At 45.3% G+C, this 27,175-nt stretch overlaps 1 protein-coding gene across 1 annotated transcript in view; it reads right to left on the reverse strand.

Moving 5' to 3' along the window:
- Nucleotides 1-5,123: 5,123 nt before the first annotated feature.
- LOC140478698 (sodium/hydrogen exchanger 9-like) overlaps nucleotides 5,124-27,175 on the reverse strand; it is a 480,261-nt gene continuing 458,209 nt past the window's right edge. Inside the window, exons 15-16 of the mRNA XM_072572000.1 lie at nucleotides 23,780-23,885; nucleotides 5,124-9,143 (exon numbers count right to left, since the gene is read on the reverse strand). Of these exons, the coding sequence (XP_072428101.1) occupies nucleotides 8,979-9,143; nucleotides 23,780-23,885 (271 nt within the window). The 3' untranslated portion in view covers nucleotides 5,124-8,978. The remainder of the gene's footprint in view (nucleotides 9,144-23,779; nucleotides 23,886-27,175) is intronic.

Raw genomic sequence — 27,175 nt, forward strand, 5'->3', positions numbered from 1 at the left:
TCTCTTTATCTATGCCCCTCATGATCTTATAAGCCTCTATAAGGTCATCCCTCATCCTCCAGTGAAAAAAGCCCCAGCGTATCCAGTCTATCCTTCTCAGTCAAATCCTCCAGTCCCAGCAGCAACCTGGTAAACCTTTTCTGAGCTGTCTCCAATATAATATCATTCCTACAGCAGGGGGACCCAGAATTGGATACAGTACTCCAAAACAATGACCTTACCAACGTCCTTGACAACATCAACATAATGTTCCAGCTCCTATACTCAAGGGTCTGAGTAATGAGGATAAACATGCCAAATACGTTCTTTACCATCTTCTCTAGAGAGCTGCAAAGTATTGTTCAGGGGGTCTGGGCTGTTTTCATCTGGGTTGCTTAGGTGGGGGCAGCATGGGGAAGATTCACAGCAGTGGGTCATGATCAATCTGTCCCAAACATCCAAAAATACTAAAGGCAAAACAGGGCAGGGCACTGCTGTGAGGAGCAGACTCAGTAAGCTACAAGGGATTGTTTTCTGCAAGTTGGGGGAAGGGGGAATCAATTGTGAGGAGGGGGGACCAGTATAAATGGGAGGAATACAATAAAGAAGTAGAGGATGAGCAGGAACAGGGTCATCCAGGAGGGTGTATTGTCCACAGTCTGAAGCATCTGGCTTCCAGATTTGGGGGGGGTGGGGGGAGGTGCCAATGACCAGACTGACACGGTCACCTCATAGACCAGGACCTTGGGGGAGAAAGTGTGAGAGAGAGAATGTGTGTAAGTGAGAGAGAGAGTGTGTGAGTGAGAGAGAGAGTTCGGGTGCATGAGTGAGTGAGAGAGAGAGAGAGAGAGAGAGAGAGAGAATGTGTGTGAGTGAGAGAGAGAGATCGGGTGCATGAGTGAGACAGACAGACAGAGAGAGAGAGAGAGAGCTCTGTTGCAGGATTCCTAGCCTCGTCCCGAAGAAGAGTCACTGGACTTGTAACGTTACCTCTGCTTTCTCCCCACAGATGCTGCCAGACCTGTTGAGTTTTTGCCAGCAATTTCTGCTCTGATTTCAGATCTCCAGGATCCACAATTCTTTGTTCCATTTTCCTAACTTCTGACCTGCTCTTTGTAACCACAGTATTTACATGGCTAAGGTAAAAACAATGACTGCAGATGCTGAAAACCAAATACTGGATTAGTGGTGCTGGAAGAGCACAGCAGTTCAGGCAGCATCCAACGAGCAGCGATTTCGCTGCCTGAACTGCTGTGCTCTTCCAGCACCACTAATCCAGTATTTACATGGCTCGTCCAGTTCAATTTCTGGTCAGTGGTAACTGCTAGGGTGTTGATAGCGAATGAATTCTTTGATGGTAATGTCAAGGTCAGATTGTTAGGTTCTCTCTTGTTGGAGGTGGTCATTACTTGGCACTTATGTGGCATGAACATTACTTGTCATTTATCAGCCCCATTCTGGACACTGTCTGGGTCTTTCTGCATTTGGATGTGATTGCTGCTTATCGGAAGCTCTGAACTTGCTGTTGAGTGACTGCCTGCTGGAGTAGGGGGGGTGACAAAATCATGAGGAGCTAACACCAATTCAAACCAAGAACACGTGGAGGAGAGGGTAACCTGTACACATGGGGGAAAAAAATAAGTTTGCTTCGTGAACAGGAGTAAAGATAACTGGGCCTTTTTCAGATCGGCAAGCTGCTACTGGGGAAGTGCGTTCTTGAGGGAAGGAACTCTGTCATCTTTACTTGATCTGACCGATATGTGATTCCAGATCCAGAGTGATGCGGTTGACCGAAAGAATAGATCCAGAGATGAGACACTTCAACGATGAGGATAGATTGAAGAAAAGTTGGGACTGTTCTCCTTGGAGACAGGAGACTGTGAAGGAGATCTGATAGAGGTTTTCAAAATCGTGAGCGCACTGGACAGAGCAGACAGGAGAAACTGGTTCTGCTCATAAAACTAAAAAAAAACAGACAACATAGATTGAAAGTGACATGCAAACAAAGCAAGGGTAATTTGAGAAAAAAAAGACTTCTTCACTCAGTGAGTAGTTAGGGACTGGAATGCCTGGAAATGTGGTGAAGGCAGGTTCAATGGAGGTATTCAAGACATTACGTGGGTCTTGCTGCATTTGGATGTGATTGCTGCTTATCGGAAGCTCTGAAGGTGCTGTTGAGTGACTGCCTGCTGGAGTAGGGGGGTTACAAAATCATGAGGCACTAGCATTGCAACACTCATTGAAATAACTGCCCTCTCTTACAGAGACAAGTTGCTAGGAGAAAGTGAGGACTGCAGATGCTGGAGATCAGAGTGCGGTGCTGGAAAAGCACAGCAGGTCAGGCAGCATCCGAGGAGCAGGAGAATTGACAGATTCTGTCAGAGGCAGTGGCCATTAACTGGGGGAGGGGTCTGGCTGCAACTCCTCACCTCCCCCGCACCTCATATAGGAGACCGTGAATGAAGACAGGGTCAGGAGTTGGGGGCCGACACATCTTCCACCCATTCCCACAGTGACCATAAAACCATAAGAAGTAGGATAGGAAGAACACAGAGGAGTACAGCACAGGCCCTTCAGCCTATCATGTCTGCACTGACCATGATGAGACTCTAAACTAATCCCACCTGCCTGCACATGATCCATAACCATCCATTCCCTGTACATCTGTCTGTCTAAACACCTCTTAAAGATTGCTAGCATATCTGTTTCGACCACCACCTCTTGTTCCAAGCACCTACCTTCCTGTGTACCCCCACCCCAGTGTAAATCTATACTCCCTTGCCACCCTGGGGAAAAGTCTCTGACTAGTCATGCCCCTTATCATTTTATACACTTCTATCGGGTCACCCCTCAGTCTCAGATGCTCTCGCAAAAATAATCCAAGTTTGTCCAACCTCTCCTTATAGCTAATATACTCCAATCCAGGCAACATCTTGGTAAACCTCTTTTGCACCCTCTCCAAAGCCTCCACCTCCTTCCAATAGTGCAGCGAATAAGATTGCACACAATACTCTAAATGTGGCCAAACTAACATTTTGCACAGCTGCAAAATGACTTGCCAACTTTGATACACCAACCGATGAAGGCAAGCATTCTGTACACCTCCTTTAGAACCTTATCCAATGGTGTTGCCACTTTCGGGGGAACTATGTACTTACATCCCAAGATCCCTTGATCAATGCTCCTGAGGGTCCTCTCATTTATTGTAGACTTTCCTCTTGCATCACCTCACACTTGTCTGGATTAAACTTCCTCTTCCATTCCTCTACCCAATGTTCCAACTGACTTATATTCTGCTGCATCCTTCGATAGCCATCCTCATAATCCACAACTCCACCGATTTTCATGTTGTCTGCAATTCTACTAATCAGACCACCTACACACTTTCATCCAAACTGTTTATATATACGTAACAAACCACAGAGGTCCCTCACTGGTCCTTGCAGAACACCATTGGTCACAGACCTACAGTCAGAAAAACACCCCTCCACCACCACCCCATGTCTTCTATCACCAAGCCAATTCTGTGTCCAACTTAGCAACTCACTGCGGATCCTGTGTGACTTAATCTTCTGGACCACACTACTGTGAGGAACCTTGCCAAATGCTTTAGTCATGCCCATGTAGGTAACTCCCACCTATTTGGGATCTCCAGCATCAGTAGTAATTTGCTTCTGTGTAACTCGCTCCTAATATGGGCATGGGTATGAATACCCAACTTTATGAGCCTCCCAGTTATGGGAATGGTAGGTTTGGGCATGGGTGGGGTAGGGGTTGGAGTGGTGGGATGGCGTGAGGGTTAAGGGGTCTGTCATATTGGCTGTGCCATACCAGGGACAACAATCCTGAACCCTACCTACTTGCCTGCGCCACCCTTGCTGGAATTCTAACAGTGCCTAGGTAGGTGTCCCTCGATTTACTTGAATGAGAGTCAGCTGGATAGCCAATTGCCTCATCCCATTGCTGTTGTGACTTTACCCACATTTAAAGGTGGGGGGTTGGTGGTGGAGAATATTGTACCATATTCTACTGGGCCTGGTGATCAGGCAACGTGGTTCTGCCTCCTTTGCAACCCCTTAAGATGGTGTTTCCCTGCATTCCCTGTCCCCGCCCACCTCTGACCATCCTAAGCCCTGATTTCCGGGGCCTCCCAGAGGAAGCCTGGACTTACCTAGAGGTACCGGCTCCACTGCAGCTTACCTCCCTTCAGGGAATTCTGCAATCTCTGCTGTCGTCACTGCTTCTAGTAGCTGTGCTGGAGTCAGACGGCTCACAGTGACTGCACTGACCCCAGCTCTTGGAGATGGAACGTTCCCCCCCCCATTGTCTCGGGGAGTCTCAGGGGTGGGGGGGTGAGGCACACCTCAGTGATGTCACAACCTGATACCTGTTACACAGCTAATGGGAGTGTTATCCAGGATGGAAACAACTGACAGTAAGACTGAGCTGGAGGCCATTTGACCATCGAAGGGACTCTTGCAACACAGTGGGAGTATCGACACCTCTGAGCCAGGAGGTTTAAGTTCAAGTCCCACCTGCTCCAGAGCTATGTCTGAACAGGTTGCTGAGAAATATCTAAAACGTTGATCCTTTGGGGATTTTCTCAGCCTGGGCCTTTTCCTAGTTTACCTGAGGCATTGCTCTAATTCGCAACATTGGCACCAAGGGGATAGATAGGAGGATCATTTCAACGAGGGATAAAGATGGGTGTTCTTTGGGACTTACAGAAGATTATTGAGGGCAATTGGATTATCAGAGACCGGTGCAATCATTCTGAGGCTGAACACGAGAGTGCTGTGAGAAAAGGTCCATGGGAGTTATAATAAGATTGCAATGTGTAGAGATGTTGATTCAAGAGAATTAATAGAATTTTTGTCTCACTGCCCTGAAGCCCACTGGTGTAAGTGGTCTCCCCTTACTCTTTGAGAACATTTGCAGATCAAGTTTCCCTTTGTGGCTGCATTATTGTGGGTCAACTTTACTAAATTCAGACTAACAAGAATTGATTGGAAAAGAGATGTTAACTTTCCCTCTAAAAAGACATTTCCCACTCCAGTGTTATCAGAGCTAGCCTTGCTTTTGCCAGTACTCTAGCATTTGATAAGAAGCAATACATTTAGCTCTTGCAGTAAAAGACAAATCCATTAAATTGAAACTGTTTCACTTTATTTCCATTGTGAAAGTGCAGGTCACACTGCGAAGGCATCTTACACCCTTGGTACAGAAAATACATGACAGGCAAGTTTGTTTAAAGTTAGTTTTTGGAAAGGGAGACAAGATTTCAGATAGGTAGTTTGCTACTTTTAATTCTTGCTCTTTTGTTTAACTTTGGCCATTTTCTTTGGTAGTTAGGCACTGCCTGTGATGGAGACGGTGATTTTTGGGAATGTCTACTTGTGGTCGCAACAAAGACAACAACTATGTTGAATCTCGACAGTACGTGATCCGAGAGAGTCAAAGAAATATCAGTTAAGAAGCAATTTTTCCACAATTTCAATTAAAATAGTGTAGGATGCTGATGTGACAGAGGGTCATTCGTTTTCCACCATCTTTTATAGGAAAATGTTAAGTTTGTGATAGTAATGCCACAGGTACAGTAATCCAGAGACTGAAGCTAATTGCATTCAGTTCATTAAAAACCTGAAATATAAAGCTAATGTCAGTAATAGTGACCAGAGTAACTAACATGGATTATGGTAAACACCACTAATGTCCTTGAGAGAAGGAAATCTGACAGCTTGACCTACATGACCCACAGCAATGTGGTTGGCTCTTCATTGACCTTTGGTCAATTAGGGATGGACAATAAATGCTGGCCCTGTCTCCCCTGAGTAAACACAAGCAAACCTCCCTTCCCTGTGCAGCCTCTGTTACTGAATTGATATTTCAAGGTTTTGCCACGTATGATTTATTGTTTGTCCTTCCGTTTTGTCAACATCAGTTTCGTGGAGGTAAATCAAGATTTTTTTTTGGAATTAAAATAAGTTCACCATTCATCAAGGGTACAGACAGGGTGGGTAGAGATAAGCTTTTTCCCCAGGGTGAAGGGTTCAATACCGAGAGCTCACACATCCAAGGTGAGAGGTGAAAAGTTTAAGTAGGATACACGTGGCAAGTACTTTACACAGAGGGTGGTAGGTGCCTGGAAGGTGTTGCAAGCAGAGATACTAGAGGCAGGCACACAGTAGATTCATTTAAGATGCATCTGGACTGATGCATGGGTAGGTGGGGAACAGAGGGATATAGATGCTTAGGAATTGGGCGACAGATTTAGACAGTGGATTTGGATCAGCACAGGCTTGGAGGGCCGAAGGGCCTGTTCCTGGGCTGTAAATTTTCTTTGTTTTTTGTTTATTTCTATTTCCGGTTCATGAAGTCTTGCGTTATTACCATGAGACTCCTTATAAACTATCTGAGATCTAACTAAAATCATCTTGTCTGAATGTCAAAGGATTTGACTGTCTCCAATGTGTGTGACAAAGCAAAGATGACAACTGTATGCTTTATATTTCTGCAGCACACACGTACTGAGAAAGGTTAGATACTGGTTTTCGTAGCCTCTCCATTGATGTAAGACAAAATGATGCCTTCATCTGTTTCTTGGAGATCACCCCAAATGTAAGAGAAATGGCATTGATCTACAGGAGCTGCAGGGTCTGTTGTAAGATTACCCAATGTCTCTATTACAGCAAATTTACTAATGCATAATACAAAGTTCCAGAAAATTTCAAAACAGACTTTCATCCCGTTCATTGCATACCCACAGAGATATAAGGTTATTTCACAAATAATAGTTAACAATATAACAGAGATTAACAGTCTGTGAAGTTACGATCATGACAAGGGCTAAGTGTAGCCTGAATAAAATATGTACAGTATTAGATTGGTTTGAATTTTACGTATATCTGAAAGAATTGGAGAACCTCATTAGCTATTTCACAGCAAACTTTACACCAATAAACACTGACAGTACTTTTTTTTGAACAATTCAGTTTAACTCAGGTGCAGAAATATAATCTTCCCTTTTTTTCCCCCAGGAGGTGCATGTTAAATGTGATGGAGCAAAGTCTTTCAGACAAATCCTAATCCAAAATACTGTTTACATTCTGTTTTAAGTAGCATCTACCTTAAGGAAATATCTAGCCTGCTCTGCTACACAGTTAAATCGTGGCTCTGTCTGTATCCCAGCTGCTTTGATTCTTTAACCTATAATAACCTTTCCTAACAGAAAGAGGTTTTGAAATGTTAATTGCCCAGCATCAAATGTATTTTGGAGGCCTTTATTGAAACCCAGTGATCAGAAAGCCAGATTCCTACCTCTAAGCAGCAGTACAGTGGCTCAGTGGTTAGCACTGCTGCCTCACAGCACCAGGGACCAGGGTTTGATTCCAGCCTGTGTGGAGTTTGCACATTCTCCCTGTCTCTGTGCGGGTTTCCTCCCACAGTCCAAAGATGTGCAAGTTGGGTGAATTGACTGTACTAAATTGCCCATAGTGTTAGGTGCATTACTCAGGGGTAAATGTAGGAGGGTCTGGGTGTGTTACTCTTCAGTGGGTCGGTGTGGACTTGTTGGATCAAATAGCCGGTTTCCACTCTGTAGGGAATCGAATCTCATCATTCTTGCTAAAACTTTGTTCTTCCCTTTCCAAGCTGGACAAGGTCAGAAATCATATGACACCAGGTTATTGTCCAAAAGGTTTATTTGAAATCACAAACTTTCGGAGCGCCGCTCCTTCGTCACCTGACTCCAAATAAACCTGCTGGACGATAACGCAATGTTGTGTGACTTCTGACCTTGTCCGCTCCAGTATGACACTGGCACCTCCACACCTTTCTGGCTGGAGATTTGGAAGCAGTGGGCTCCCAAATCAACTTCCCACTTTGGTCGTTTTGTGAGCACTAACAGCCTCCACTACCTTACTTCCATACGTGAGCTATGGGAATGAGTGTTGTCAGGTTATTTGTCTCAGTCTTACACCTTCAATCCTTTCTGTATCCAGAAAGGGTAGCAATTCCACATGAGATGCTTCTATACTTCTCCCCAGCCCAGGGGCCATGAAGTTCATTGTTAGATGTTGACTCCTGTACAGGATCATGGTTGGGACCTTCTGATCTGTATGGGTTCATACCACAGCATAACGCAAAGCACAGGATTCCAGAAGACTTCAAACAATGCATTTATTAACTAAGACACTGAAAGAGTTGAGTTCCATAATTTTTTCTGTTTATAGGTGACCTGTCTTAGTCAACCATTACCAGAGACTATGAAGAACATGACTGAAATTCAATCCATTACACCAACAGAACAGCGGAATGTAATGTTACATTATAAGAAAAGTACCACTGACCTTTAGGATTCTAACACCCTTCAAGATTACTAAGAATACAGAAAGGGACAATTACATTTATGTTGATTAACTTTTGAAAGTTTCCATAATAGTGCAAAGGTAGTTCTTCAGCAGTAAGCGAGCACTATTGCGAAGTCTGCACAAGAATCATTTCTGCATGATTGCAAAGAGGCACTAGCAGGGGCTTGTTTTATATCATAGACACAAAGGAGCAAAGTTTAGTACGACATCAAAGAGCTTTTCAAAGGAAAAAGCCATCAAAGTCAGTGCAGTTACATAAATTTGATTGGTCAGGCAAATTCCCAAGACTCTGGACAGAATTAAAATAACATTCTTCCAGAAATGTCATCAGATAGCCTTTTGGTCTCAGGCTTGTTACTGTTAGGAATTCATGAACTCACCCATTTAAGTATTGGTTCAGCTGCTCTGGCTGTGGGTTTGGATTTTAGTCTGACAGTTTTGAGACTGCTAAGCGGGAGACGGTACAAATAGGAACATAAGAACTGGAGTAGTTGAATTGGTCTAAGTAAATGGGAGCTTTTCAATCTCCCTTTTCATCTTGTTCCCTCACCAGAAAATGTGCCAAAAAAAAATTGCAAATGCACAGCCACCTGGAATCTATTTTGAGGTAGCGCCGACGGTTCATTGAATTTATCCTTCGTGGAAGATATCCTTGTCCCCTGGTTGCTCCTGGTTAGAAATATCCTTTCTTGGCTCCTCCCCCGAGCTGGAAGCAGGCACTGCTTTGTCTTCATAATACATTGACAGCTCATCGTTACTGATTATATAATCTGTGTCATCTTCCTTCTGACGGTCCTATGTTTAAAAATAACAGGAGTAACTTGTTTTATAATTCTTGACAATAGCACCACTAATGATTCAGGCAGCCTTAACACTGTTGAAACCAGTTAATTCTCATCGAACACATACTTTTGGGGTCCAGAACAAGGAAATACAGTGAGGTTAAATCGTTATTTATAGCAGGAATAATTCAGGTATATTTTGTCTACAGTTTACCTCAGATGCAGAAACATATTCTTCCCTTTTCCCTTCTGGAGTTATGTCTTGAGTAGTAAACTGGGGGAGGTGATAATCAAGTGGTATTATCACTAGACTATTAATCCAGAGACTCTGGGAACCTGGGTTCAAATCCCATCAAGGCAGTTGGTAGAATTTGAATTCAATAAAAATCTGGATTGAAGAATCTAATGATGACCATGAATTCAATGTTGATTATTAAGGGGATGAAAAAAAAAATCCCCTTGAGGGAAGGGAAACTGCCTTCCTTTACTGGTCTGCCCTGTATATCATGGTTGACTTCTAGGCCGTTAGGGGCGGACAATGTGTGCTGTATTAGCCAGTGACACCCACTTGTGAAAGAATAAAGAAAAAAAAACTAGGAAATCCAGATTACCCCTGATAACATAGACAGACTTGTCTCTCAATTTCAAGATTAGTGTTGCTGGAAAAGCACAGCAGGTCAGGCAGCATCCGAGGAGCAGGAAAATTGACGTTTCGGGCAAAATCCCTTTATCAGATGCACAGATTCCTGATGAAGGGCTTTTGCCCGAAACGTCGATTCTTCTGCTCCTCAGATGCTGCCTGACCTACTGTGCTTTTCCAGCACCACTCTAATCTTGACTCTAATCACCAGCACCTGCAGTCCCCACTTTTGCCTTGTCTCTCAATTTACCAACTGAGCAAAAACATTTCTGTGTAATGCGCAGAACTGATCAAACAGTACACCACGATATTTAATCTCGATTCTAACAGAGCAATCATCCATTGAGAGTGTCCAAAGCTCAGTACATGTCAAGTCCAGCAAACCCAGAAAGCATTTATTTTGTACATTGTATTTGTGTTGCTGAACATCACTTCCTGTGGCTTCAGATTATTTTTTTTTGAAAGCTATTATTTTATTGCAAACTCGAGGGAAATCATTTAAAATGTGATGATAGTTTGTCTGCATATTAAATTGCCTACTGATCCTGATAGGCCAATCATTCCATCATTAATGTTATCTTCTGTGTGCTTTGTTTCTCTAAAGGAAATAGCTATCTCACTTGGACAATCTATCTTCATTACTTCAAGCCCTGAGGTAGGCATCACTTTTGGTGATCCACCTCGACAGCTTCTTCTAGTAAGTCCTGAACTGTGCGGGGATAGAGATGGAGCAGAATATTCTTACAATACAGGATTGCACGAGAATGGAAAGACCATGTTATAGCAGAACTGACTGTATTACATTTTAAATGACTCTTCTAACAGTTTATTTATGTCTTCTTGCAAACAATTGGTTTCTTCTTCATTATAAATTACCACAGACAAATGCTGAACTTTTACTGTTACCCTATAGGTCGAAGAAAGCAGTTGTCCTAGCTGTGACCCTTGAGGAACATCATTACCTGGCATCCTTCAATCTGAAAAACAATCTTTGTTTTCACTCACTCATGGAACACAGGCGTCACTGGCTGGGCCAGCGTTTATTGCCCATCCCTAGGTGTCCTTGCAAAGATGGTGGTTGAGCGGCCTGGTGAACTGCTGCAGTCTATGTGCTGTAGGCAGACCCACAATGGTGTTAGGGAGGAAATGCCTAGAGTTTGACCTAATGACGCTATTTCCAAGTCAAGATGGTGAGTGGCTTGGAGGGGAACTTGCAGGGGGTGGTGTTCCCATGTATCTGTTGCCCTTGCCCTTCTCGATGCAAGTGGTCATGGGTTTGGAAAGTATCAGACTCATGGTTTTCCCTCCGTAAGCAATCTTTTGTTCTTCAGTTGGACATTGACCCTCTGAGTTATGGGCCTCAATTTGGTTCACCAACCTGATCTGATGTCAAGCACTGCCTGAAATTCCAATAAATAACATCCAGTGTATTCCACCATCCATCTTCACTCCTTCTTTATCAGAACTTAGATTAGTGAAGCCTGATAAACCTTTTACACTCCTGTGCTCGGACTCTGATTCATTCAAACCACTCGGTCACTTTTCGTTCCTTTTCTGATTATTGCTTCCTAACCTTTAGTTAGTTAAACCAAATGAGTGCGTAATTCCTTGGAATCACCTTTACAGCCTCCCTTGAATAAGACCGTCACTTCACCACTCTCCAACCCCTTGGCACTTCCCCCAGTATCTAGCAAAGACTGAAAAATTAAAGCAAGTCCTTCAGGTAAGTGCTGTTGGCAGATCAGACGGCAAGCTGGGAGAGGGGCGACCATTCGGGCCAGCAGTTTATCAACTCTAAATACAGTCAATCTTCCAATTATATCCCGCCTGTCAGTCTTCTGTACCGTGATACTGTGGTCAGTTCGCTCATTGCACCTATGTTTCTGGCTCTTGTCTACAAAGGCCTTATGTCTGATGGACAATTCATAGAATCTCTGCAGTGCGGGAAACAGGCCCTTTGGTCCTACAAGTCCACATCGACCCTCTGAAGAGGACTTTTATGGGTGGCATGGTGGCTCAGTGGTTAGCACTGCAGCCTTACAGTGCCAGGGACTCAGGTTCAATTCCCACCTTGGGTAACTATCTGTGTGAAGTTTGCCCATTTTCATCTGGGTGCTCTAGTTTCCTCCCACAATCCAAGGATGTGCAGGCCAGATGAATTGGATGTGCTAAATTGCCTAGTGTGTTTGGTGCAATGCTAAATGTAGGGGGGGTGGGTTGGTTTGGGCTGAATGGCCTGTTGTGGGCGGCACGGTGGCACAGTGGTTAGCACTGTTGCCTCACAGTGCCAGAGATCCGGGTTTAATTCCCGCCTCAGGCGACTGTTTGTGTGGAGTTTGCACATTCTCCCCATGTCTGCGTGGGTTTCCTCTGGGTGCTCCGGTTTCCTCCCACAGTCCAAAGATGTGCAGGTCAGGTGAATTGGCCATGCTAAATTGCCCGTAGTGTTAGGTAAGGGGTAAATGTAGGGGTGTGGGTGGGTTGCGCTTCGGCGGGGCGGTGTGGACTTGTTGGGCCGAAGGGCCTGTTTCCACAATGTAAGTAATCTAATCTAATCTAAGAGTAACTCACGCAGACCTATTCCCCCTAACCTATATTTACTCCTGACTATGGTAGGTAGGAGGAAAGTATAAAGGAGAAATCAGAGGTAGGTTCTTTACACACAGAGTTGTGAATGCTTGGAATGCATTGCCTGTTGAGGTGATGGAAGCGAAGTCATTGGGGACATTTAAGCAACTGCTGGACATGTACATGGATAGAAGTGATTTGAGGGGTGTGTAGGTTGAGTTACTATATTTTACATTAGGATTAAGTTTCGGCACAATATCGTGGGCCTAAGGGCCTGTTCTGTGCTGTACCTTTCTATGTTCTATGTTCTAATGCACCTAACCTACATATCCCTGAACACTATGGGCTATTGAGCTTGGCCCAGCCACCTGACCTGCACATCATTGGACAGTGGGAGGAAACCCACGCAGACATGGGGAGAACGTGCAAACTCCACACAGACAGTCGCCTGAGGGTGGGATTGAATCCGGGTCTCTGACGCTGTGAGGCAGCAGTGCTAACCACTGAGCCACCATACTGTCCCCACGATGGAAGATTTTGAGAAGGTATGTATTTTGAAGACAGGGTAGTAGTCTGCAAGAACCTTTTTAATTTTGAGGAGGGGTGATGATGACAGATTTGAGAAACAGTATCTGAACAGAGAAAATCATTATCAATATCAGCAAATGTGGAAACCAGGAAGGGAAGCTGAGAGATCAGCAGCTTAGTGAGATTGAGAGGTGGAACTTACGGAGAGGTTGAGCTGGGAGAGGGCATGAGGGGAAATAGGACAGAAATTAGAGAATGGTGAAAATTTAGGACAAGGATACAGAGTGAACCATAGAGGAAGTTTGATCCGATGGGTTAGTAAGAGGGTGCAAAGTGGCAGAAGATGATGATTGGAGTGTTTCAGTCTTCGTGAGTTTGAAGTCCATGAACTCCTCATGTTCGACATTTGACAAAAGCTGGTGGGCCCAAGATAAAGTGGTTTGAGGATACACAAATGGGATTGTGGTGGGGTAGGGGGAGGGGATAAACAATTGCTCGGTTATTTCACCTTTCAGGAGGACTCAGGGTTAGGGAACTGCTTCAGCAAGGTAAAAACAATGACTGCAGATGCTGAAAATCAAATACTGGATTAGTGGTGCTGGAAGAGCACAGCAGTTCAGGCAGCATCCAACGAGCAGCGAATGCTGCCTGAACTGCTGTGCTCTTCCAGCACCACTAATCCAGTAACTGCTTCAGCAGCTGAGTACAGGTTTGTGTGGAGCATAATTTGGCAGTGAATGGCTCAACCAATTGTCCATCAGATCCATTCAAATCCTCAAACATCAGGGAGCAGGGACACAGACTGTACTGAGTTAGAAACAGCAATGTCCTGAATGTGAATCACTGACCTAGATGCATAATGTAACAGGTGTGGTTGCACTCTTGCTGTACATTGAGGAAGTGAAATCTTTGTGGTTGCAGTAAATCTCTGATTCGATATCGGGTATGTGTGAAGCACCTTGCATACAGCCAATGACATCCTGTACGATGGGGTGGTTTACTGCCCTCTGGAACTGCTTCTCTCCCACTGGAATGAGGGAGGGAAATGTACTGGTCTGTACAAAAAGAATGGCAGTCACTTCTCAAGAGCCATAGAATCCCCACACTGCAGACAGAGGCCATTCAGGCCCCCCTCAAACCTGGCCCACAGGAAGATGGTTGCGGTTGTGGAGGGTTACTCATCTCAGCTCCAGGACTTCTCTGCAGGAGTCCCTCAGGGTAGTGGCCTAGGCCCAACAATCTTCAACTGCTTCATCAATGACCTCCCCCCTGTCGTAAGGTCAGAAGTGGGGATGTTCGCCGATGATTGCACAATGTTTAGCAGCATTTGCGACTCCTCAGATACTGAAGCAGTCTGTGCTCAAATGCAACAAGATCTGGACAATATCCAGGCTTGGGCTGACAAGTGGCAAGTAACATACACATCATACAAAAATGCCAGACAATGACCATCACCAATAATTTGGAGATGCCGGTGTTGGACTGGGGTGTACAAAGTTAAAAAAAAAACACACAACACCAGGTTATAGTCCAACAGGTGTAATTGGAAGCACACTAGCTTTCGGAGCGACGCTCCTTCATCAGGTGATAGTGGAGGGCTCGATCGTAACACAGAATTTATAGCAAAAATTTACTGTGTGATGTAACTGAAATTATACAGTGAAACATTGATTGTCTGTTAACATTGTTAACCCGAGAATGCAACTTTAAAAAAAAGGTTTTGTGATTTACACATGAAGGAAGTGAAACTATCACTGTATTCTAACAGATGAAAGGCTTAACAGACAATCAGTGTTTCAATGTATAATTTCAGTCACATCACACTGCAAATTTTTGCTATAAATTCTGTGTTACGATCGAGCCCTCCACTATCACCTGATGAAGGAGCGTCGCTCCAAAAGCTAGTGTGCTTCCAATTAAACCTGTTGGACTATAACCTGGTGTTGTGTGATTTTTTTACTTCATCACCAATAAGAGAGACTCTCACCACTGCCCCTTAACATTGGATGGTATTACCATCACTGAAACCCCCACTGTCAGCATCCTTGGGGTTACCATTGACCAGAAAGTCAACCGAACTCACCACATAAACATAGTGGCTATAAGAGCAGTTCAGAGACTTAGGATAATCCCGACTCCCCAAAGCCTATCCACCATCTATAAGGTACAAGTCAGGAGTGTGATGGAATACTCCCCACTTGCCCTGGATGGGTGCAGCTCCAACAACACTCAAGACGCTTGACACCGTCCAGGACAAAGCAATCTGCTTGAGTGGCACCACAACTGCAAACATTCAATCCGTCCACCATCGGCACTCCATCGCAGCAGTGTGTACTATCTACAAGATGCACGGCAGAAATTCACCAAAGATCCTTAGACAGCACCTTCCAAACCTATTACTGGATTAGTGGTGCTGGAAGAGCACAGCAGTTCAGGCAGCATCCAACGAGCAGCGAAATCGACGTTTCGGGCAAAAGCAAGTGGATTGCAGCGACTCAAGAAGGTAGCTCACCCCCACCTTCTCAAGGGGCAAATAGGGATGGGCTATCAATGCTTGCGACACCCAAGTCCCCAAAATGAATTTTTAAAAAACATTCAGCCCATCGAGTCTGGACCAACCCTCTGAAGCCCATCCTACCTTCTCTCTGTAAGCCCACATTGATGGTAATCTGACGGAATAGGAGATGAAGAACTCCAAGATGTTGGAGATGGCCCCTGTTCCAGCCCAGATACATTCATGGCCACGTGCAGCTATGCAGGTACCTCTGCCCACGCTGACCCTGAAGGCCTCTGCTCCCGAGATATCACAGACATTTTTCCTGGCCTAGGCTGACGAAGGACAATGCCTCCCGAAAGACTCTGGGTGGATACAGCATCCCCCCTTTCTCCCCCTCAGTGCCTTTGCTCAGGCCCCTTTTGTTGGAGGCCAAGGGGGAATAGAAACTCCACCACATTCGACTGGAACCAGGCAGGTCACAGAGTCATACAGCACAGATACAGACCCTTCAGTAACCGACCAGTCTGTACCGAACATAATCCCAAACTAAACTAGTCCTGAAGTTCTTTAAAGTCCCCCAGCCTTAACCGATGTCTAGCTCCACCTTTCTTTCTTACCTCGATGACCTGACCCATCCTGTCCATCTTCCTACTCTCCTATCCGCTCCAAGCTGCGCACTGACCAATCACAATAACCTCCTACCTCCATACACCTATCAACATCCCACCCTCTCCCTCTGTATACTTCTGGGCTCCCTTCCCCTCCCCTGTCCTGACGAAGGGTTTCAGTTCAAAACATGGACTCTCCTGCTCCTCGGATGCTGTCTGACTGGCTATGCTTTTCCAGCTCCACATCTATTGCCTGCTCTTGGCCCATATCCCTCTAAACCTTTCCTATTCATGGAAGAAACCAGCGCCAGAAGCCGCACCACTTTTCTGGAGGCTTTACAAACTATAAGTAATAGCACAAACCACCAAGCAGTTCCAATAATGGAGCAGCAGCCAGTGGGAATCACTCAAGAACTAGCCTCAAAGCCGTTAATCACTCCGACTGGAGTGCGGAGGTCAAAGATGACACTGCTGCATTAGGCTTATGTTATACTGACATCACAGTCATTATTTTTCATTCACTTGTAGGTTGTGGGTGTCACTGGCTAGGCCCAGCAGATATTGTCTGTCCCTAATTGTCCTTGAGAAGGTGGGGGTGAGCTGCCCTCTTGAACTGCTGCAGTCCACCTGCTGTGGGTTGACCCACAATGCCCTTAGGGAGGGAATTCCAGGATTTTGACCCAGTGACACTGAAGGAACGGCGATATATTTCCAAGTCAGGATGGTGAGTGGCTTGGAGGGGAACTTGCAGGGGGTGGTGTTCCCATGGAGCTGCTGCTGTCTGCATACATCTGATGCACGCTGACGCCAAGGACTTTATGGTGGCTGGAATGGCTAAACGTTCTGAAGACAAGTCACCTTGGACTGGAAACGTCAGTTCCTTTCTCCACAGATGATACCAGACCTGCTGAGTTTCTCCAGCATTCTGCGTTTGTTTCAGATTTCCAGTATCTTCAGTATTTTACCTTTATTCTACAAAAGCAAGTGTCCTTGCATTGCCCGGCAGCCATTTTGGACATGAAACAGAGCTTGAAAGCCTTGAGAATATGGGTACTCCATGTCTGAGCTCTGCAGCCAAGCCGTCATGCCCACACTAGGACAACGCTGAAGGACATAGGTCACAATGGTCACTCTCCCCTAGGCACACCTTTACATAAGGGCTACCGAATACTGAAAATATCCACTCAACATGCCAAGGGAGCTTAGAGAAATCATGCAACATTTCATCTGCTATATTATTCATTCATGGGATGAACGTGTCACTGGCTGGGTCCATCCCTATTGGCCCAGACGACAGTTAAGAGTCAACCACATTGCTATGGGACTGGGGTCACATGTAGGTTATGGTGTGGAGCTGCTAGTTGTTGGACTAGGGTGGACAAAGTCAGAAGTCACATAACACCAGGTTACGGTCCAACAGGTGACCTGCTAAAGGAGCAGTGCTCTGGAAGCTTGTAATTTCAAATAAACCTGTTGGACTATAACACAGTGTGACGTGTGGGCCAGACCAGGTAAAGATGGCAGTTTCCGCCTCTAAAGGACATTACTGAATCAGATAGCTTTTCTGACAATTGGCAATGGATTCACGGTCATCATTGGACTCCTAGTTCTTGCGGAAATAGTTTTTTAAAAATCTAATGAATTCTAATGGCAAGGAGTCATCAATGCGGTCAGAATGTGCAATCAAAGCCATGCCAACTCTGTTGACTACTCACTTCAAACTGAAACTGGATCCTTTCCCCCCCTTGTGACTTTGTGATTCTGCTAAGCCGATAGGATCTGTCCTCTTCTCTCGCAGTTGCTTCTCAAACAATTTCAGTTTTGCCTCAAAAGTTATTACATAGCATAGGAAATGATCTGCAGCTTTCAGTGTCACCCTGCAGCTTCAGATCCATTTGACAAGAGTGAATTGTCAAATCCATCAGTGTAGACAAGTTCACCACAAATAACATGGTGAAACTATGTTCGATCTCAGCATACACAGGTCGAAAATCTTGTTTCAATTAATAAAAAAGTCCCCGAGAACATCACATCCATGTACCTATTCTCGGTTTCTTCAATAAAACTAAAAGTAAATGGTAAACCATTTAGGACTGAGTTGAGGAGAAATTCTTCACCCAGACAGTGGTGAGCCTGTAAAATTCTCTGCTGCAGAAAGTAATTGAAGACAAAATATTGAATTTTTTCAAGAAGGTATTAGATGTAGTTCAGAAGACTAAAGAGATCAAAGGGTATGAGGGAAAAGCATCAACTTGCCACAGAGTTGAACGATCAGATTCTGACTGATATCTTTGCAGCATCCTTAAACACAGGTGAAGTGCCGGAGGATTGGAGAGTTGCTAATGTTGCTCACCTGTTCAAGAAAGGTAGTAGGGATATTCCAGGTAACTACAGGCCAGTGAGCCTGACGTCAGTGGTGGGGAAATTGCTGGAGAACGTACTGAGGGATAGGATCTATTTATATTTGGAAAAGAGTGAGCTTCTCAGTGATAGGCAACATGGTCTTGTGTGGGGGAGATCGTGCCTTACCAACTTAATAGAGTTCTTTGAGGAAGTCAACAAGTTGATAGACGAAGGAAGGGCTGTTGATGTCATATACGTGGACTTTAGTAAGATGTTTGATAAGGTTCCCTATGGAGAAAGCGAAGTCACATGGTGTGCAGGGTGTTCTAGCTAAGGAACTGGTTGAGCAACGGGAGACAGAGAGTAGTAGTTGAAGGGGGTTTCTTGAAATGGAGAAAGGTGACCAGTGGTGTTCCACAGGGATCAGTGTTGGGGCCCCTGTTGTTTGTGAGTTACATAAATTATCTGGAAGAGGGCAATGGTGGTCTGATCAGTAAGTTTGCAGATGACATGAAGATCGGTGGAGTGGAAGAAAGTATAGGGGACTGTCAAAGAATACAGAAGAATATAGATAGACTGGAGAGTTGGGCAGAGAAATGGCAGATGGAGTTCAATCAGGGCAAATGTGAGGTGATGCATTTTGGGAAGTCTCATTCTAGAGTGAACTATACTGTAAACGGAAAAGCCTTGGGAAAAGTTGATGAGCAGAGAGATCTGGGAGTTCAGGCCAATTGTACCCTGAAGGTGGCTGCACAGGTGGATAGAGTGATCAAGAAGGCTTATGGTATGTTTGCCTTCATCGGACGGGGTATTGAGTATAAGAGCTGGCAAGTCATGTTAAAATCATATAAGACTTTGATAGCCACTACCACCTGATGAAGGAGCGACGCTCCGAAAGCTAGTGTGCTTCCAATTAAACCTGTTGGACTATAACCTGGTGTTGTGTGATTTTTAACTTTGTACACCCCAGTCCAACACCGGCATCTACAAATCATTGCCTGGTATGGAAAGTGCTAGCTATGAAGAGAGGTTGAGTAGGCCAGGATTGTTTTCATTGGAAAAAAGGAGGTTGAGGGGGGACTTGATTGAGGTTTACAAAATCATGAAGGGTATAGACAGGGTGGACAGAGACAATCTTTTTACCAGGGTGAGGGATTCAGTAACAAGAACCGTGGGCGGCACGGTGGCACAGTGGTTAGCACTGCTGCCTCACAGCGCCAGAGACCCGGGTTCAATTCCCGCCTCCGGCGACTGACTATGTGGAGTTTGCACGTTCTCCCCGTGTCTGCGTGGGTTTCCTCCGGGTGCTCCGGTTTCCTCCCACAGTCCAAAGATGTGCAGGTCAGGTGAATTGGCCATGCTAAATCGTCCATAGTACGAGGTAAGGGTTATGGGCGGGTTGCGCTTCGGCGGGTCGGTGTGGACTTGTTGGGCCGAAGGGCCTGTTTCCACACTGTAAGTAATCTAATCTAATCTAAAGAGGCCACATGTTAAAGGTGAGAGGAGTAAAGTTTAAAGGGGATACATGCAGAAAGTACTTCACACAGAGGGTGATAGGTGCCTGGAACGCGTTGCCAGCAGAGGTGGTAGAGGCAGGCACGGTAGATTCATTTAAGGTGCGTCTGGACAGATGAATGAGTAAGTGGGGAGCAGAGGGATACAGAAACTTAGGAATTGGGCGACAGGTTTGGACACTGGATTTGGATCAGCACAGGCTTGGAGGGCTGAAGGGCCTGTTCCTGGGCTGTAAATGTTCTTTGTTCTTTGATTGTATTAGATGGTGGAGCAGGTTCAAAGGGCTGAATGGCCTACTCCTGCTCCTACTTTTTATGTGAAACTCACAAATGACTTGAGGTCAAAATGAGTTCATAAGTAACAACAGAGATAACACTGTTCAGCTCCCATCAAAGATGCAATGCTGGGTGATCACACTAACATTACTTGCTTCTTAAAAAGCAAACTGTTTTTATTCACTCCTGGGGCAGCATTTATTGCCTGTCCCAAACTTGAAATCAAAAGCTTGGAGGACTATAACCTGGCGTTGTGTGACTTCTGACTTTAGAAAGTGTGGCACATTCCTGATGAAGGCCTTATGCCCGAAACGTTGACTCTCCTGCTCCTCTGATGCTGCCTGACCTGCTGCGCTTTTCCAGCACCACAGCCTTTGACTCTGATTCTCCAGCATCTGCAATCCTCACTTTCTCCCTGACACTGGCATCTCCATATCATAGCCTACATGTGACCCGGTCCCACAGCAAGGTAGTTGATTCTTAACTGGCCTCTGGGAAAACAGAGATGGCCCGAGGCAATGATACCCTTGAGAAGGTGGTGGAGAGCTGCTTTCTTGAACTGCTGTAGACCACCTGATGTGGGTTGATCCACAATGATCCTTCGGGACGGAATTACAGGAATTTGACTGAGCGACGGTGAAACAACAGCGAAATATTTCCTTGTCAGGATGGTGAATTTGAAGGTAGTGATGTTCCCACATATATGCTGCCCTTGTCCTTTCAGATGGAAGTGATCGTGGGTGAGAAGGTGCTGACTTGATGATCTTTGGTGAATTTCTGCAGTGCATCTTGTAGATGGTCCACACTGCTGCTACTGAGTGTCGGTGGTGGAGGGAGTGGATGTTTGTGGATGTAGTGCTGATCAAGTGGGACTACTTTGTCCTGGATGATGCCAACCTTCCTGAGTGTTGTTGGGGCTGCACCCATCCAGGCAAGTGGGGAGTATTCCATCACACTCCTGAGTTATGTCTTGTAGATGGTAGTCGGGCTTTGGGAAGACAGAAGGCATACTTGTGGCTGCAGGATTAAGATCTATTGTTGATTCTCCCAGTGGGTTATGCCTGTCCATCCATGGTTATTTATTACTCTATGCATATTCAATGCAGTGAGAGTTTCTCCTGTGCTGTAGCAAGGAGAAGCCATGGGTCCTCACCTTTACTGGGCACAGCCTGAGAGCGGGAATCATAGAATCCCGACAGTGTGGAAACAGGCCCTTCTGCCCAACAAATCCACACTGGCCCTCCAAACAGTCACCCACCCAGAGTCATTCCCTTACCCTATTGTCCTATATTTACTCCTAACCAATGCACCTAACCCACACATCCCTGAACATTATGGGCAATTTGTCATGGACAGTTCACCCTAACCTGCACATCTTTGGATCGTGGGAGGAAACCCACGTAGACACAGGGAGAATGTGCAAACTCCACACAGACAGTCACCAGAGGCTGGAATTGAAGAGGACACACAGTTGATAACCTGGTCGGCTGGGGTTTCCTGAGCACCCCAGAGGTCTAACACTATGGGGTGGCCATTCAGGTTTTGCCAATAGACCCCTCTCCCCCCATCCCAACATCAGCAGCTCGGCATTGGTCCCCCATTGGCTCTGAGAAGACCTCAGCCCACCAGCAGCTCAATGACGTGGCTGTGGTGGGATAACGCTCTGGGTAGTAGCCACTGTTGTCCAGCGCGGTAGGGAGAATTGGAAGTGATGGGAAGAGAGTTCAAGATGGCGGAGGGTGTAGAGTAGGTTGTGTAGAGATTGCAGAGAGGAATCAGTACTGGGGGAGGTGTTGGGGGTAGATAATGGAGATATAGGTTGTTTGTTGGGCAGGTGGGAAGGCAGAATTCAGGGATGGCAAAAGTCAGGAATGCAGATGCTGGAGATCAGAGTCTAGATCAGAGTGGTGCTGGAAAAGCACAGCAGGTCAGGCAGCATCCGAGGAGCAGGAAAATCAATGTTTTGGATTCCTCATTCCTGATGAAGGGCTTTTGCCCGAAACGTCGATTCTCCTGCTCCTCAGATGCTGCCTGACCTGCTGTGCTTTTCCAGCACCACTCTAACCCGGAATTCAGGGATGGGTCAGGTGCTGAAGTCTGGGCTCTGAATGTGAAGGTGTGGGTGGTCGGGGGAATTGTAAGAGGAGGTCACTCACAAGGGAGGGGAGGGGCCTGATCATGGAGAGACAAGTAGGTGAGACTGCACTCCAGCTGCACTCCTGGAAAGGTACTTATTCCGTGTTGCAGTTTTGGCCTTCCTGTTAGTTATTGTATTTTCCGTGGATCAGGAAACAAAACTGGGGAAAGATCCAGCCTGCAGCCTCAGCAGATTACAAACCTGCCTCCCGAGAGCAGCTTAATTACTCCAGTCTCTGTTCAAACTGCGAGTGGGTGGGATTGAAACAGACTCGATTTGAGTTTTCGATTTGAACTTTGTTGCATTCCACCTGAACCAGGCCCACCCATATCTGAAACTGCGTGTAGATTTTGCCAGGATTTTCAATTTGTCTTCTTTGATGTTGGAACAACGGAGTGTTCAACAGCACATCGCTGCTTTGGATAACATCTGCCTTCTTTACGACTGCTACAACAGTTCTGCTTGATCCAGCATGCTTTGCAAATAAACATTGTAGGGACCAAATCCGCTGCACACAATGATTCAGACATCATTAAGAACCTTTGCTGAAAGCAAAAAATGCTGGAGATCACAGTGGGTCAGACAGCATTCATGGAGAGAAAGCAAGCTAACATTTTGTTAACTTACTCTCTCTTCATGGATGTTGCCTGACTAGCTGCGATCTCCAGCACTTTTTGCTTTCAGGACAGATTCCAGCATCTGCAGTAATTTGCTCCTGCATTAGAAACCTTTGCCTGGTTCTGCAGATTCAGTTTAATCTGAAGTCTAACCTCATCCTTTTGCTGGTTAATGGAACCTTGAATGACAAAGGAACCCTGTCTCATCAACATGGAGACCGTTACGTTGCACGTTCACATCATTGGGAATCTGTGGAGAAAGTGAGGACTGCAGATGCTGGAGATCAGAGCTGAAAATGTGTTGCTGGAAAAGCGCAACAGGTCAGGCAGCATCCAAGGACCAGGAGAATCGACGTTTCGGGGATGAGCCCTTCTTCAGGAATGGGCAGGGCTCATGTCCGAAACGTCGATTCTCCTGATCCTTGGATGCTGCCTGACCTGCTGCGCTTTTCCAGCAACACATTTTCAGGTTGGGAATCTGTGGCCTTTATGGTTGCCCCTTCTTCCAGGTTTGAATAGTTGTACAGAACATGCCTTTCGGAACCAAATGTTTTCATGCCAAATTACACTGTCTAACTAACAATTCGTTTCATATTACATGTTACCATAGGAAACTTCAGCATTACTGAATATAACACAGGGTCAAACAGGATATCAATTTACTTTCCAGTTGAAGCCTCATTCCCGGCTTAGTTCCCTTGCACTCACTCACTGATACTGGAGATGACCAGGACGAAGCCAATCATCAAAACACAATGGGACAGATGCCAGGAAATAACTGATGCTTTGGCATTCCCCACTTGCAAGAAATGATAAGGACAAAGGCAGGTAGTCTAATAAAACTATTCATTTCAAGATTTAATCATAAGGTTTATAATTCAAATTGTCACATCCAGAAGAAGTTAATAAGAAAAAGCTTACCTGGTACGCCTGAGGGCTGGTCAGTAGCTTAGCAACGGGACCACACCACGCTGGCAACGTTGTTGTGAGCGGTGGACCAGAATGTGTCAACGCTGGCTTTAAGTATCTTGTGGCTTTGTTAAGGAAGGAATGTGCAACTTCTGTTTTGAATCTTACAACACTTGTATTATAAAGGAGGCACTGACAACCATCACTAGTATATGTTACAGCTCAGCTGGATGCTGTGTGATGCAGTCGCAAAGTGTGGCGCTGGAAAAGCACGGCAGGTCAAGCAGCAGCTAAGGAGCAGGAGAGTCGACATTTCGGGCATAAGCTCTTCATCAGGAACATTTTGCCCGAAACGTCGACTCTCCTGCTTCTCAGATGCTGCCTGACCTGCTGTGCTTTTCCAGCACCCCAGGTTTCGACTGTAACTCTCCAGCATCTGCAGCCCTCACTTTCTCCTGGTTTGTGACGCAGAGTGACACCGACCAGGTGAGTGAAGTTAACATGAAGGACTCTCCTTCTCAACCCTCCCTCTCGTCTGAGGTGTGGTGACCCTCAGGTTAAACCATCACCAGTCTGACGAGAGAGTGGGACTGGTGACTTTACCTTATACATTACATTATGGAAAAGCAAAGGTGGACTTGGAGATTGAAACACACCCAGTTTACGTGACACAAAAATCCCTGTGATATTCAGAAACGGTGTGGAGCTGCAGTTGGCTGTTTTCTCTAGGGATACAGGAAGAAACTTCACATTACTAGACAAAGGCCCACAGTCTGAAAAACACTGGAGGGTGTGGAGCTGACTGGGATCTTGCCCAATGGCTGAAGGTGGCATGGTGGTTCAGTGGTTAGCACTGCTGCCTCACAGCACCAGGGATCTGGGTTCGATTCCAGCCTCAGGTGACTGACTGTGTGGAGTTTGCACATTCTCCCCGTGTCTGTGTGGGTTTCCTCCCACAGTCCAAACATGTGCAGGTTAGGTGAGTTGGCCATGCTAAATTGCCCATAGTGTCACGTGCATTAGTCAGAGGGAAATGGGTCTGGGTGGGTTACTCTTCGGAGGGTTGGTGTGGACTTGTTGGGCCGAAGGGCCTGTTTCCACACTGTAAGGAATCTAATCCAGCAACCAGCAAGTACCCTGTATCCCCTTTGTTCAACAAGTGCTGCCAAATCAAGTGTCACTTTGGCACTGACCTGGACAGCATCAGAGTTTCCTTCGATCGGAGGGGTGGAGTGGGAAGACTGAGGCTGAGGATTCTTCTTGCGGACTTCATCAGGATATTTTGTAATTTTTAGTATTTGCCCTGAGTGCAGTTGCAAAAGCCCATGAATTTTAATCCATTCTGTCAGATGTGTATAAGAAGTTAGAGTGCTATATTTTGTGCAGAAAGGTACTTATAAACATAGATGTACACAAGGTTTGTGAAGGTTTGTAGCTCAGGTTGAGGTTTAGGGTGTAGGTTTGCTCGCTGAGCTGTAGGTTTGATATCCAGACGTTTCATTACCTGGCTAGGTAACATCATCAGTGGCGACCTCCATGTGAAGCGAAACTGTTGTCTCCTTTCTATTTATATCTTTCTCCTGGATGGGGTTCCTGGGGTTTGCGTGATGTCATTTCCTGTTTGTTTTCTGAGGGATTGATAGATGGCATCTAGATCTATGTGTTTGTTTATGGCGTTGTGGTTGGAGTGCCAGGCCTCTAGGAATTCTCTGGCATGTCTTTGCTTAGTCTGTCCCAGGATAGATGTGTTGTCCCAGTTGAAATGGTGGTTGTTTTCATCCATGTGTAGGGCTACGAGATGTACACACAGGTTGTTACAGGAAATCTGATTCACTTCAATACAAGATTAATAGCCAAAGCTATGCCATCAGATTGCGTACATTTGTTCTCGTTCACCTGTTCTTACTTCAAGTCCATTAGAGATAGGAGAAGTAGGCCATTCGGTCCATCACGTTTACACCACCTTTCAATGGCTGACCTGATAATATTCAATTGAGTGTGTGTTGCTGGAAAAGCACAGCAGGTCAGGCAGCATCTGAGGAGCAGGAGAATCGACATCTCGGGGAAAGGCCTGCTCCACTTGCCTGCCTTTCCCCAAAAACCCTTCATTCCATTATTAATTAAAAATCTCTCTCTCAGCCATGAATAGCTGTCTGCTGTAAAACAAAATCCACAGATTCATTCTCCTCTGAGAGAAGAAACTCCTCCTCACCTCGATACACAGCCTTGTACACTGAAGTGATGCTCTCTGGTCCGAGACTCTCCCACACGGGAACACAACTGCTCCACATCTAACCTGTCAAGTTCCCTAAGAATATTGTACATTTCAATAAGGTCACCTCTCATTCTTCCAAACTCCAATGAGTCCAGGCCCAACCTACTCAACCTCTCCAGACAAAACAATCCCTCCTTTTCTGGTATCACCAATGTATCTATCCAAACACTGTATGACATGGAACATTCGACAACCTTCTGCTGATTTAGGACTCTCATTATGGAGTTTGAGGTTTGCCAGAAGTTATATTACTGTAATCACAGGACTCTAGCCAGTGATAGAGCAGAATTAAATGGATGGTAGTGGAGGATTCAGTCAAATGAACTCTAATTGGGCCTCAATTCTGCTGCTTTTTTGGTCAGAAGTCATTTAATCATTTGCAAATACCAGCACAGAATCAAAAGTATCGTGAAATTGAATCATTCATAACAGTTATTACAGACAGTGTAATGCAGCTTGTACATTGCAAACAGAATGTAATTGGGATCAACTGTGCCTCTGGTTAAAGCATTTGTGTAGGGTTTAATCTAAACACAAAATTGTTTGCAAATGCAAATTTATGAACATCTGATTTATAGACATGCATACCTATGAATGAGGTCTCATATTAATATTAATTTTAATGATCTGACATGCAAATGTTTGCTTGTCCTTACAAACGGATATTTGATCCTATATTGTATTGTGTTCCGCCTTGAATACAAATCAACTTACAAATGTACTCAGGAATGGAACCCAATCAGAGCCCCCATGGGCTCGCCTGTGCAAGAGAAGTGACGAGACTTGGTCAAGACAACTGTTGAAAAAAGTTTTCTCCCCCTTTACAGTTGTTCCACTTTCTGAATATTGAATGTATGGCTCTGATCTAAGAATCAAATCCTGTCTGCACTGTGCCAGCTCGACAGGTTCACTGTCCCTTGAAAGGAGAGTCAATGGTGGATAGGATTGGTACGCTTTCCTTTATTGGTCAGTGCATTAAGTATAGTCTCTATGACTAATAAGAGAAAATAACTGTTAGTCTCCTTTATCCTACTGAGAAATGGATACCCTCTGACATCCTTGGACCCTCTGGTACAATTCATAGAGTCACAAAGATGTACAGCACGGAAACAGACCCTTTGCTCCAACTGGTC

This window comes from Chiloscyllium punctatum, chromosome 6 (genome assembly GCF_047496795.1).
Source record: "Chiloscyllium punctatum isolate Juve2018m chromosome 6, sChiPun1.3, whole genome shotgun sequence".
NCBI classification, from domain to species: Eukaryota; Metazoa; Chordata; class Chondrichthyes; order Orectolobiformes; family Hemiscylliidae; genus Chiloscyllium; species Chiloscyllium punctatum.